The 13,709-nt window shown below is 40.7% G+C and overlaps 1 protein-coding gene across 1 annotated transcript in view; it reads right to left on the minus strand.

The window, feature by feature from the left end:
- Window positions 1-13,709, minus strand: part of usp54a (ubiquitin specific peptidase 54a) — a 95,283-nt gene that overhangs the window by 17,527 nt on the left and 64,047 nt on the right. The window contains 6 exon segments of the mRNA XM_051959564.1: window positions 1,868-2,032; window positions 2,695-2,819; window positions 3,834-4,518; window positions 5,740-5,874; window positions 7,212-7,403; window positions 7,627-7,795. Of these exon segments, the coding sequence (XP_051815524.1) occupies window positions 1,868-2,032; window positions 2,695-2,819; window positions 3,834-4,518; window positions 5,740-5,874; window positions 7,212-7,403; window positions 7,627-7,795 (1,471 nt within the window).

Consider the following 13,709-nt stretch of genomic DNA (forward strand, 5'->3'; position numbering starts at 1 on the left):
CACACACACACACACACACACACACTTACAGTATGAATTCTGGCCAATGAGAGAGAGTTGATTTTTCAAAATAAAGCAGCAGCTGTGATACTGCTTTCCTTTGTGTGTTGACCCTTTCATCTGATCAATGAGGAACATTCCTGTTATTCTACACAGAACACATCTGTTGGCCACACACAGACCCGGTAAGGGGCTCGACACACGGGAAGCGACAACAATCGCGCTCCATTCATTTTATATGGCTGCTGTGCGACAAGACGAACATCGCTTTCCCCCCTCCCAACAATGCGACAGTGACATTCGTGCATGTGACATTTCGCGTGCGTTCATGTAGACGTGCACCCGCTGGTTTGCGACGTGATACCAGAAAGTTGAAAAATGTTCAACTTTTGACGCTGTCGCCTGGAGCTTCAACCGATCAGCGAGGGTTTCACTCACTGACCAATGAGCTTACAGCATGTTACACAGTACAGTCCGCTCCGGTTTTCAACCATTGTTTTCAGCCCTTTTCAACATGGAGGAGCAAATTATTTTAAGCCGTGACTGATTTCCCGATTCTTTATGATCCTTCCCTTAATGACTATCGTGATATAAATAAAAAAAAACTGCTGCATGGGAGTTGGTTGGCGCCAGGGTAAACTTTTATAAGCCAATGTCAATAGTAAAATTTCGGGTAAATCAAGTAATATCTTCTGGCTCATCATCTTTATGCTTTTCTGTCATGAAACTCTTTGAAAACGTAAAAAATCCCTCTAATTTCACAGCCAATCAGAAGTGAGGGAGACAAGCAATCTGTGCTTTTGCACAGCGTGCTGTGTGTCGCCGTCGCCTGCCGCTGCCAAATATCGTGCACCGTGTGTTGAATTTATCTCCTGTTGCGATGACTTTCGCATTCCCCCCTCAACTGTCGCTTCCCGTGTGTCGAGCCCCTAAGACTGGCCTTACAAACAGTGCTGGACTAAACTGCAACAAATTATATCCTAGACATTTCTAATACCACAAAACACACCAAATAACCAAAAAGACCCAAAAAATGACTTGAAAGAGACACAAAACAACCATAAAATGACACAAAATGACCACGAAAACACACAAACCTACGACAGACACAAAATGACCACAAAGAGACACAAAGTGATCACAAAAGGACACAAAGTGACCATAAAGAGGCACTACTATAGCACTACAAAGAGGTACAAAATGACAATAGAGACAAGGCAACCACAAACTGCCATAAACCAACTACAAACATCTACAAAATTACCACAAAGAGACATAAAACAAAAACAAATACAGACAAAACAACAGCAAAGACCCACAGTTTGATTACAAAGAGACAAAATGACGACATAGAAATGCACTACCACAAAGGCACAAACACTAAAATCACAAAACGACCACAAAGACACACAAAACAACCACGAAAATCACAAAATGACAACAAAGACACACAAAACAACCTCAGACAGAAACAAAGCGACCACAAAAACCTCAAATGACCACTAAGATACACAAAATAACCACTAAAATCACAAAACAACCACAAAGAGACATAAAACAACCTCAAATAGATACAAAACCACCACAAAAACACACATAACCTCTAAAATCACAAAACGACCACAAAGACACACAAGAAAACTTCAAATAGACAAAAAACAGCCATGAAAATCTTGCACAACTACAAAGATAAAAAATTACCGCAAAGACACACAACTAGACACAAGACTACAAAGAGAAGGTTGTTGCTAAAATCAGCAATGCTGTTAGTCAACAATCGTCTCGGTTATGATGTTTCCATTTGTGTCAGGAAAGAATAAAAACTGAAGACCTTGGACTTTAATACACCTTGTTTGGGTGTCTGTACCTTGGATCTGCAGCTGGTCCAGGTCCAGGTACTTGCTGGGACGTGGGTTGAATCCGAGCGCTGCCTCCCTCTCCTTCTCCTGCCGCCGCTGCTGCTCCTCCTCTTTGGCTCTCCTCAGCACCTCCTCCTGCAGCTCGTCCAGCTCGCTCCGGCCTGCAGGGGGCGCTGCAACAACAATAAATAAATTAAGTCATCAAACACCACCATTTTCACCTGCCTGACATCAAAATGGAAACTAGTGAGATACACAAGTGTCACACTTCCTCAACTCAGAACAGTTTAAGCCAAATCTGTATTCTGTCATTTTATATCATGATAAAACATCAAAGACATCAAAACAACTTTAAAGACAAAAAGTTACCTTAAAGAGACATACAATGACCACAAAGAGATACAAAATGATGAAAATTGGGTAATATACAGACAAGTGTCAACAAACAAACTACCACAACGAGACATTAAACAACCACAACGAAACACACAGTGACCACAAAGGGACACAAAACAACCACAAATCACAGCAAAGACATAAAATAACTAGAGACACGAAAAGACAAAAATTGACCTCAAATAGGCAGAAAAAAACAAAAAAATTAAAACAGGAACACACAAAACTACCACAAAGAGACAGAAACCACTAAAGAACCACAGAGAGACTAAACGACAAACAAACAAGAAACACAAAACACTTCCTTCTAAGTAACTTATATTTCTATTTGAAGTGTTTTTTAAAATCGAGTCTGTTTCTTCTGTAGTTCTATATCACGTTAAAACAAACACATCTTAAAACATTCTTGTTCTATTCTTGAATCACACAAGTGTCGTACCGAGGCTCCCCCTGCTGGTCGAGCTGAGCTCCTGCAGCAGAGCGCCGCTGCTCTTCGACCGGAGGTTCCTCCACGATGGTCCTGAGGAAGAGGAGGACGACGAAGGTTTCTTCGTTACATAATCCCTGAAGAGAAGAAACAAACACTCAGTCATATACACAACTGTTCAAAAGTTTGTGGTCCCTTGTCCTTATTTTTGAAAGAAAAGCTTTTTTTTCAATGAAGACAACTTTAAATGACTCTGAAATAGAGTCTAGATATTGTTAATGTGGTAAATGACTATTGTAGCTGGAAATGGCTGATTTTAAATGGAATATCTACATAGGGGTACAGAGGAACATTTCCAGTAACCATCATTCCAGTGTTCTAATGCTACATTGAATCATGTTGAAAGCATAATTGATGGGTTTGAGCTCTGTAAGTTATACATATTTAGTCAATAGCCCTATTCACACAGGATCAGCATTACCTCGGGACCAATGGAGATTTGTATTAATTGCAGAGGACGTCCGTGATCTTAATTCCGTGTGAATGCGCCATGTCTGCAATTTGTAAAGTAAAAATTCCTGAGTTCACAGCGAGTTCCTGTGATAGCACTACTCCCGTGAGAATCTGCATCTCAGTGATTTTAGTTGTATTTTTTGTAATTGCACGCTTTTTTCTACCTCTTTCCAGGTTGAATTATGGAAGCTGCAGTGGAAATTATTGACAGCATTTTAGGTGCAAATGCAGGAGTAGGCCTATACACAACAGGCCTATAGACCATTGACAGGAACAGCAAAATCAGATAAACAAGAAGAGGGAAATTTCAGAGGCTATTGAGATGAATGAGGTGCATAGCAGCATGTGGTAAGAAACATTTTTCTTGGCCTATCTTTCAAAAGGTTTAATACAATAAAATATTTTAGTTGTTGTATATTGGCTACCAGCCTTTCCTGAAGACCAATAATCAGCCCTAAACCATAAGAACCCAGACCCATTTTCCCTTAAAGGACTTAATAAGTAAAGCTCAGACATAAAGTTTTACAAGAAAGAGACTGGGGCACTCAAAGTGCTTGTTACACTGGTGTCACCGTGGGTTCTTATGGGTTAAGAATGTCATATCATCGCTCCCTACAATGGATGGTTGTAATGATCACCTGTCTCCCAGGCTGAGGTCCAGGCTGACGGGGCTGCTGCTGTTCCTGTCACTGCTCTCATAGCCACTCTCCATCCTCTGAATCAGCCTGGGAGGAGGTGGAGGAGGAGGAAGAGGCAGCTCTACACCTCCTCCACCTCCACCTCCTATTGCGTCTCCAGCTGCTCTGAAGCTGCTGGAAGAGGTGGGCAGAGTCCAGGAGGAGCCTGGCCTGATGGACGTCATGTCGTCTGCAAAGGAGGAGCCGTCAGAGGCTCCAGCATCGTTGAGCAGTGTGGCTCCCAGGGGGCTGTATCCCGCTTGCCTGCGCCTCTCTCGGTTAAAGATGCTGTCGATGTTGAGCGCCTCTCTCCGTGGCCTCCACGCCGGCCGGTATCTCCCCGTCCCCCCCGAAGAGCTGGACTTGGACTCGCTGCTGGTGCTGTCAGCCTCCCAGTCCTGCGGTTTGGTGGAGGAGGGGCAGGAAGCAGTGGCAGGGAGGTGGTGGTGGTTGGCGGCAGAGGAGGCAATTTCAGAGGAGAGGACAGCAGCTGGTAATGAGGAGGAGGAGGAGGAGGAGAGGGGTCGACTGTGGATGATGTTGCTCATGGTCTCCTTAAAGTCTCGGAGGCGACTGGTGGAGGATGAGAAGGAGTACAAAGGTTTGGGGAGGTGACGAGGAACCTGCTGCTCCTTCAATGTCTCTCCTGGGAGGAGGAGGAAGATGAAGTCAGGAATAAGAGAAGAAGCAAAAAGACATAGAGGGGAGGAAAAGCGAAAGTAGGAACATGATCAGAATAAAACCATAACCACAGGTGAGTCTACATTTAAGGAGTGAAAGCAGAATGAAAAAAGAATGAATGATTTGATGAGAATGAAGCAGCCAAACAGCTGCTACCTTCAGAATCAGGACATCACTGTGCAGCTTCACTACCTCCAATCTTACTTCTACTGTTCTGGATACAACACTTTAATTGTAACATCAACAAACAGTTGACGGTTGATGTTCAATCTGCTCCTGCCTGCCCCCTGCTGTTTACAGTTTGTTCACATGTAAAGCTCATTAACCCAAACTAATGTCTGAAGCTTAAATTATTACCAGCTTATAATCGACCAATATTAGAAGTTAATATGTGCTGCTGTTGTTTGATAATCATTTGAAGTATCTTCCAACCACCGTTCTAATTTTATTACAACAACACAGGACAAGGACATACATTGAAAAACTCCCCCCCCCCCCCCCCTACAAATGTCTGTTTAATGTCCTGCACTGTCTTTAGTTGATGCCATGGTCGTGTGAGAAGTATTAGGTAAAGGAAAAAGGTAGATAATAACACTAATTAATAAAAATAATATATTGTAAACAGCTGTAGTGTGGAAAAAGTCCTTTGAGGCCAAATACTTTCTAATTAGGGCTATCATATCGGATTTTTACAACAAAATAATATAATATAATATGATATAATAATATTGAATGTTGAACAACTGTCAGATAACTGGTTCAGCAATTTGTATACAAAAGTGTCAATATTTTGAATTTTAACTCACTATGAATTAAGCAGTTTGATTAATTTGGGTTAATGGTCAACTTGTCTCTCGTGAAAAAAATAGCACTCTGGCCTCCAAACACCAGAGGGCGCTGCAGAAACAAGTCAATGAATCTTTAGTTGTATTTTTAGTTGTAACTAGTATTCATTGAATTTGCAGCTAAGTTTACCATTTAATATTTAGTTTTGTATTTGTTACCAGTCTTCAGATGAAATTATTTTTCATCTATAAGTAATTACATTTAAATAAAAAATAATTCAGTAGCTATGCTGTTATGTGTAGGTCTAGTTTAACAGAAAAAAGTCAGAGTGATGTCATCTCCGCCCTGCTATTGGTTCCTTCAAACTCCCCATCCCCTGATTGGTCCAAATGCAGCCTACCCTCACTGTGGTAACCGGCAGACGAGGCTTCGTTGTCGGGTTTAGATCGGTGGTGGCGGCTAGAGCTCCGCCTCCTATCCCCGGCCCCTCCTCCCTTCCTCAGAGACTGGTGCTGCTCACTGTCCGTCACGTGGCCTTAGCAACGAGAAGCATGGCAACGGATGCTTACAGCATGCAACACAGTGACAGAAGAAGAAGAATGGCTGCAAGTGATTGGCTAACAGCAGGTCAGTTCTCTGTCTCATGAAGGAATGGATTATTAATGACCAAATCAAACTGTAAATAAATGAAAGTGAGCGGTTTTGTTATTGACATTACGGAGCTCCTTTTGTTTTCTGTTTCCTGTTTGTCTTTTAACTTCTGCTCACCAGCTGATCAAAAGTCTGGATCCTGATCATTTCTGACAGGCTGACAAACATTTATCAAAGCTTGAAAACAAGTTCATATTAATGAGGAGTTATATAGCCCAACACTATCACATCCACCACAGATCGGGCACGCTCCCCGGGGAGCCTGCTGCCGATGCTGCAAAAAATCCTAGAGGAAACACTGAATAAATTAGATATTAATGCACAAATGTGGCATAATCTGAATTTTAACACACCAAAGAATCAATTGTTTTGCTACTAATGCGCGCAAGTGTCAAATAACTTGGATATTAACACAAAAGTATTAATAACCTAAATATCAAATCACAAAAGCTTCAATAACTTGGATATTAACACACAAAACTGCCATTTCTGATATTACAGCATGGACGTGTCAAATAACAGATATTAACACAGATGTGTTAATAACCTGAATATTAACGCACAAAAGGATCAATATCAGGATATGAAAACACAAAGGAGTCATTAACTTGGATATTAATGCACAAATGTGTCAAAAACCTGAGATTTAACAGACAAAAGCATCAATAATTTTGATATTAATGCACAGAAGTGTCAAACAACTTGAAAATTAACACAAAAGTGTTAATATATAAACTCACAAAAGTATCAAGGACTTGGATATTAACACACAAAAGTGTCAGTAACTTGGATATTATTGCACCAAACTGCCAACAATTTGACTATTAATACACAGAGGTGTCAATAACTTGGATATTAAAACACAAAACTGTCAATAATTTTGATATTAAAGCATCAAATAACTTAGATATTAACACAGGTGTGTTAATGACAAATATTAATGCAAAAAAAAGTATCGAAGTAGATTTTAAAAAACACAAGTGACAGTACTTGCATAGAACCACACAAAAGTGTCATTAACTTGGATGCTCAAATGTCTGCTAAAGAGAAGCTCCAGCAGATCAGAAGCAGCAAATTTACACAAGTTAAAAGACAAATGTCCTCCTGCTGCTGAATGAACCTACTGTGATTAACAACATGCTGATGGTCTGTGGCTGCTTTCATTCACACCGTACTCGGACCATGTAGAACAGTCACAGTATAATGAAAGTGCTGACCCACCTATGGTATCCAGGCTGCAGAGCGAGGCATGCAGGGCTCCGTCGGGGCGTTCAATGCAGATGACGGTTCCCTGGGAGTCGGAGGAGTAGTGGCTGGCCAGGGACTCATGGTGAGAGTGGGAGGGCTGTCGGTATGAGTAACTCTCCGTCGACGAATCGGTTCGAGTGTCGCTGGAGATTGACGGCTCACGGCCTGGCCAGGTGTGGGAGGGGCGGCGATTCAGAGGTGGTGAGGTGACACACAGGTACATGACATGGCATCATCACTGCTGCTACCAGGACTAACAGCAGCCGTTAGCTGTTACCTCAGTGCTGTCTGTCACAGTTAAACTAGTACAGAGCCACTGATTCTGGTTTAGTTACCTGAACGTTTGCTGTTGTGCTACTACTACGACTCCTAGCTGTGTTGTAGTTACCCGAGTCTTCGCTGTCGTAGCAGGCCTTGTTGAGGTGGTGCAGGTTGAGGCGTGAGGACAGGTCCTGCACCGACACGGGCGTCCCCCGCGGGTCGGCGTACAGCAGCAGCAGCGGCTGGTAGTGGCCCTTGATACAGCGAGAAACCACGTCCTTCCACTTAGGGCCGATCTTCAGAACGAGAACAAAAACACGAAGAGGTCACAAACTTCAAAAGCCATTTACTACAGATCATCTGGATCCATGTAATCTGTGGGCCTGGACCCGAATGTCCGTATATCCGCATATTCGGTCATTATGGGGGTATCCGAATATTCTGATCCCCCGTTGGCCGATGTTGCAAGTTTGATATTCAGCTCATCAATTTGTGCATCCCCCCTCCGTTGGACGTTGCGAACCGATCGTAATATGTGGTTCGCTCCGTTCTGTTACCTTACGTCCGTCCATTCGTCCCCTGCCGTCAGACGCTATGAACCGAACCGAATATTCATGTGTGTGTGTGTGTGTTTGTGTCCCACCCCCATCCATGATTTTACTGGTCACTTTGATCTCAAATGACCAGTAAAGTCACAGTCTAATAACCTACAAATAATGTCAACTCCAAATATGAATGGACTTGCTCTTATATAGCGCTTTACTACTCATCAGAGTACTCAAAGCGCTTATACAACAATTGCTTCCATTCAACCATACACACATTCACACTCTGGGGCAGACGGAAGCGTGGCTGCCAATCCGCGCCTACGGCCCCTCCGACCACCACCAACATTCACACGCATTCGTACACCAGTGAAGAGCACTGGAGGCAAGGTGGGTTAAGTGTCTTGCCCAAGGACACAACAGCACATGACTAGGTGAGAGCGGGAATCGAACCGCCGACCCTTCGATCACTGGACGACCCGCCCTACCACCTGAGGCACAGCCGCCCCAAATATTTCCTCTGTTTTAGTGCAAACAAGTACATTCTGAAAATATTCACATTTATTGAATTATCTTTGTGCAAAACATTATGAACAACCCAAAAAACAAATTAAATTTTCAACATTATGCCTCAGTTTATCATGTACACATTTAAACTTACAGTCACAGAGTGTCTACAAAGGTACAAGACATTTAGTCACAGGTATTTGCAACTGAACAATATCGCATTTTACTTTATGATCAAAACAAGAAAAGTCAGACAAAAAAAAACAAAAAACAAAAAGACAAAATATTACAACGAGACACAAAATGACAAAAACGAGACACAGAACGACAAAAGCAAGAAACACAATGACAAAAAAACGAGACAGTCACAAAACGAAACGAGACAAAAAATTAGATAAAAAAGTTAGAAAGTGGCAAATAATGGACAAACAACAAAAACAAGACAAAAATTATACAAATGACACAAACGAGACAAAAAATGACAAAAGCGAGAAACAAAACAATACACAAAAGCATGAAAAAGCAAAACGACAAAAATAAGAAAAATCACAAGTGAGGCAAAAAGGAAACAAAACGACAAACTCGAGGAAACAAAAACAACAAAAACATGAGACGAACAACAGAAGTCAGACAAAAAAAAGACAGAAAACAACAAAAACAAGACAAAATATTACAAATAAGACACAAAATGACAAAAGAACAATGAGCAATATACTATATTACTTTATGATCAAAACAACCTGTCATGGTCTAGAAATTATTTTGAAATTTATAGTTTTACAGATTTACAATTTGTACTTGATGTCTTCTCTGTTATTGTTTATACTTAGCAAAGTCATCCCATTGGCCAGATTGGAAACCTCTGGCGGGCCAGTTTTGGTCCACAAGTGGACCAAAACTGTTTGATACCCCTGTTGCAGGGCGATCATTTATGAAATTATAATTTTACTTTAAGTTAGTAAGTTAGTTATTGTTTTCTCTGTAATTTCTACACTTTACAAAGTCATCTTGTGGGCCGGATTGGACCCTCTGGTGCATCGGTTTTAGCCAGCAGGCCACATGTTTGACACCCCCGATGCAGACACTTCCTCTCTATGAAAGAACACCACTATTAAGAACCTGGTTGGACGAGAGCATATCAACCAAACATCCACCTGGACACTTCAAACTGAATCACTTCAGCAGCAGCAACATTCTGGCTGGGAAATAATGAAACTGTATTGTGAAGGGCAGCAGGGCCTCAACAATAAATGCTGATGCCTCACTTGCAGTCTGAAAGCTTTCTCATGGGTAGAAATAATAACAAGCCTTCCAGATTAGATTTATTCTACCAGTTAAAGGAAAACAGTCCCTTCCTGTCCCTCGTACATATGACACTGAGTCATCATTAGTGCAATACGAAAACTCAGGTAGACTTTTTACATCTAAACCAATACTTTTCAAAACAATTACAAAGACGTCCTGCTCACCTCCCAGCAATGAAGGAAAAATTCGAGGCTATATTTCCTTGTTCCGTGATGGAAAAACGCTGTCTTCCTGTCTTCTGTTTGTTTGTCTCTTTGAGCAAAGCCTTGTTATTTCAACTTTTCCTCCATTTTCCCCAAACGCTGTGCTCGGATCTGACGGGACGTCCTGAGACCCGACACGCCGACCTGCCCGATGGCGGCGTGTGAAAAAATGCGCATGTTTGTTTAGGCGGGGAAAGAATGAAAGTCTGCAGCGTGAGCAAAAGTGTTGGTGGGATGTGAGCACTCTGACCACACCCTCGCTTCTGTCCAGCTGGACTGATAAACAATAGAGGGATATCCTTGTTTTCACAACCGGCATGGAGAGAGGGAATGGTACATCTCATTTCAACGGCATTATTAGAGAGCAGCAGTGATGAGAAGAGAGAGGAGGGGGCAGGAAAGGAGTGAAGATGGACAGGAACAATGTGAGGTCACTTCCACAACCACAAATACATTTCTGGTTCCAAACTTTCATATGTTAGTTATTACTGAGCACAATTATCTCACAGTAGAATACACACGTGGACAAAATTGTTGGTACCCCTCAGTTAAAGAAGGAAAAACCCCCAATTCTCACTGAAATCACTTGAAACTCACAAAAGTAACAATAAATAAAAATTTATTGAAAATTAAATAATCAAAATCAGCCATCACTTTTGAATTGTTGATTAACATAATTATTTAAAAAACAAACTAATGAAATAGGGCTGGACAAAAATGATGGTACCCATAACTTAATATTTTGTTGCACAACCTTTTGAGGCAATCACTGCAATTAAACAGCCCGATCTCACGAGGATTCGTGAAACTGTCACGTAAGTTTTAGTTTCGGTTTCGTGCGCACCAACACGATTTCGTCATGTTTTTCGTGCCGCTCACCACGAAATGCGCACCAATGTATTTTAAACGGCGGACTTTTCGTGCCACTCAGAACGTATTTCAAAGAATGTGTATATTATATTTTTAATGTAAAACCGTGGCGAATCCAACGCTATATTTTGCATGACATCGTCCCTAAACATAACCCTAACCATAACCTAACCATAACCTAACCATAACCTAACCATAAGCCGGTGGTACACTTACCAATTTGCATAGGAATTTCAAGAATGTCCGGCGGCCGGCGGCCGCAAACGCAATCACACAAGCAGTATACGCCGATGGACAGCTTAGATCGTCATGAATCCGCCGGTATAAACCACTTTCAGATGTGATTACCACAGCGAAAAACATTTCATGGTGAGCGGCACGAAAAACATGACGAAATCGTGTTGGTGCGCACGAAACCGAAACTAAAACTTACGTGACAGTTTCACGAATCCCCGTGAGACCGGGTTGAATTAAACGATTTCTGTATTTGTCAATGAGCATTCTGCAGCTGTCAACAGGTATTTTGGCCCACTCCTCATGAGCAAACAGCTCCAGTTGTCTCAGGTTTGATGGGTGTCTTCTCCAAATGGCATGTTTCAGCTCCTTCCACATATGTTCAGTGGGATTCAGATCTGGGCTCATAGAAGGCCACTTTAGAATAGTCCAACGCTTTTCTCTCTGCCATTCTTGGGTGTTTTGGCTGTGTGTTTTGGATCGTTGTCCTGTTGGAAGACCCATGACCTGCGACTGAGACCAAGCTTTCTGACACTAGGCAGCACATTTCTCTCCAGAATGCCTTGATAGTCTTCAGATTTCATCGTACCTTGCACACTTTCAAGACACCCTGTGCCAGATGCAGCAAAGCAGCCCCAAAACATTACTGAGCCTCCTCCATGTTTCACCGTAGGGACAGTGTTCTTTTCTTCGTATGCTTGGTTTTTGAGTCTATGAACATAGAGTTGATGTGCCTTACCAAAAGCTCCAGTTTGGTCTCATCTGTCCAAAGGACATTCTCCCAGAAGCTTTGTGGCTTGTCAACATGCATTTTTGCAAATTCCAGTCTCGCTTTTTTATGAGTTTTTTTCAGCAGTGGTGTCCTCCTTGGTCGTCTCCCATGAAGTCCACTTTGGCTCAAACAACGACGAATGGTGCGATCTGACACTGATGTACCTTGGCCTTGGAGTTCACCTTTAATTTCTTTGGAGGTTGCTCTGGGCTCTTTGGATACAATTCCAACGATCCGTCTCTTCAATTTGTCATCAATTTTCCTCTTGCGGCCACGTCCAGGGAGGTTGGCTACTGTCCCGTGGGTCTTGAACTTCTGAATAATATGAGCCACTGTTGTCACAGGAACTTCAAGCTGTTTAGAGATGGTCTTATAGCCTTTACCTTTAGATGTTTGTCTATCATTTTTTTTTCGGATGTCCTGGGACAATTCTCTCCTTCGCTTTCTGTTGTCCATGTTCAGTGTGGTACACACCTTTTCACCAAACAGCAGGGTGACTACTTGTCTCCCTTTAAATAGGCAGACTGACTGATTATGAGTTTGGAAACACCTGCGATGTCAATTAAATGACACACCTGAGTTAATCATGTCACTCTGGTCAAATAGTTTTCAATCTTTTATAGAGGTACCATCATTTTTGTCCAGGCCTGTTTCATTAGTTTGTTTTTTTTAAATAATTATGTTAATCAACAATTCAAAAGTAATGGCTGTTTTTGATTATTTAATTTCAATAAATTTTTATTTATTGTTACTTTGTGAGTTTCAAGTGATTTCAGTGAGAATTGGGGTTTTTTCCTTCTTTAACTGAGGGGTACCACAATTTTGTCCACGTGTGTAGATGCATCATATCAGACAGAGTACACAACTGAGGTGAGCACACTACTGTACGATATGACTTAAATGTCAAAATATTCTAAATCCTATCACCTGTCATTACTTGAATTATTAAGTTGAACAGAATAGCATTTGATAGTCTGATATCAAATTAACAACTGACAGTTTAGATTTTCTATATTGAAATACGGGCAACAAGAAAGAGCTATAAACTAAAATATATCACTGGAAGTGTAAGTGTAAATGAAAGCATAAAGAAATTTTAAAAACAAATAAAACATTGTTAAAATAATAAACACGTGAAGACATTTTTAAAGTCAAAATAAACAAGCACTTAAAACTGAATTGACAATATAAAAAGAAATAAATGTTTTTAAAAATAAATAAACAAAACGTGAATGTGTGAAGAAAAACCTATTTTAAAAATTAGTAATAAAAATAAATAACTGAAAAATGGTGAAAATTAAATGCAGATAAATACAAGAATTAATAAGAATAAAAAAATGTGACAAATGCAAACATCAGTAAGCAAGTGAACCAAAAAATGTGAAAATGTAACAAAGGTAATTAGAAAAGCAAATAAATCAAAAATGCGAACTATACACAACAAAATAAAAGAAGGAATAACTAAATATAAAAATGTGGATATGTCAGCATAAAAAAGGAATAATATGTGAAAATGTAAAACAAAAACATCAAAGTACAAATAAGTAAATACAAATGTAGGATTGTAAACAAAAATAAACAAATAAAAACTGAAGTGAGTGAAAAAGTACACTACTCACAATGAGTTAGGACTATTGTGAGGTCCTCAGTGGAAGTAAAAATACCCCCAAAAACAAGTTGGAAAAAATTTGTCAATAAAAAATGTGGGAATGTAAACACAAACAAACAAAAATTAATAAGAATAACTAAAATGCGGAAAAACTTTAATGCAGAT

Source organism: Acanthochromis polyacanthus, chromosome 15 (genome assembly GCF_021347895.1).
Source record: "Acanthochromis polyacanthus isolate Apoly-LR-REF ecotype Palm Island chromosome 15, KAUST_Apoly_ChrSc, whole genome shotgun sequence".
Taxonomy (NCBI): domain Eukaryota; kingdom Metazoa; phylum Chordata; class Actinopteri; family Pomacentridae; genus Acanthochromis; species Acanthochromis polyacanthus.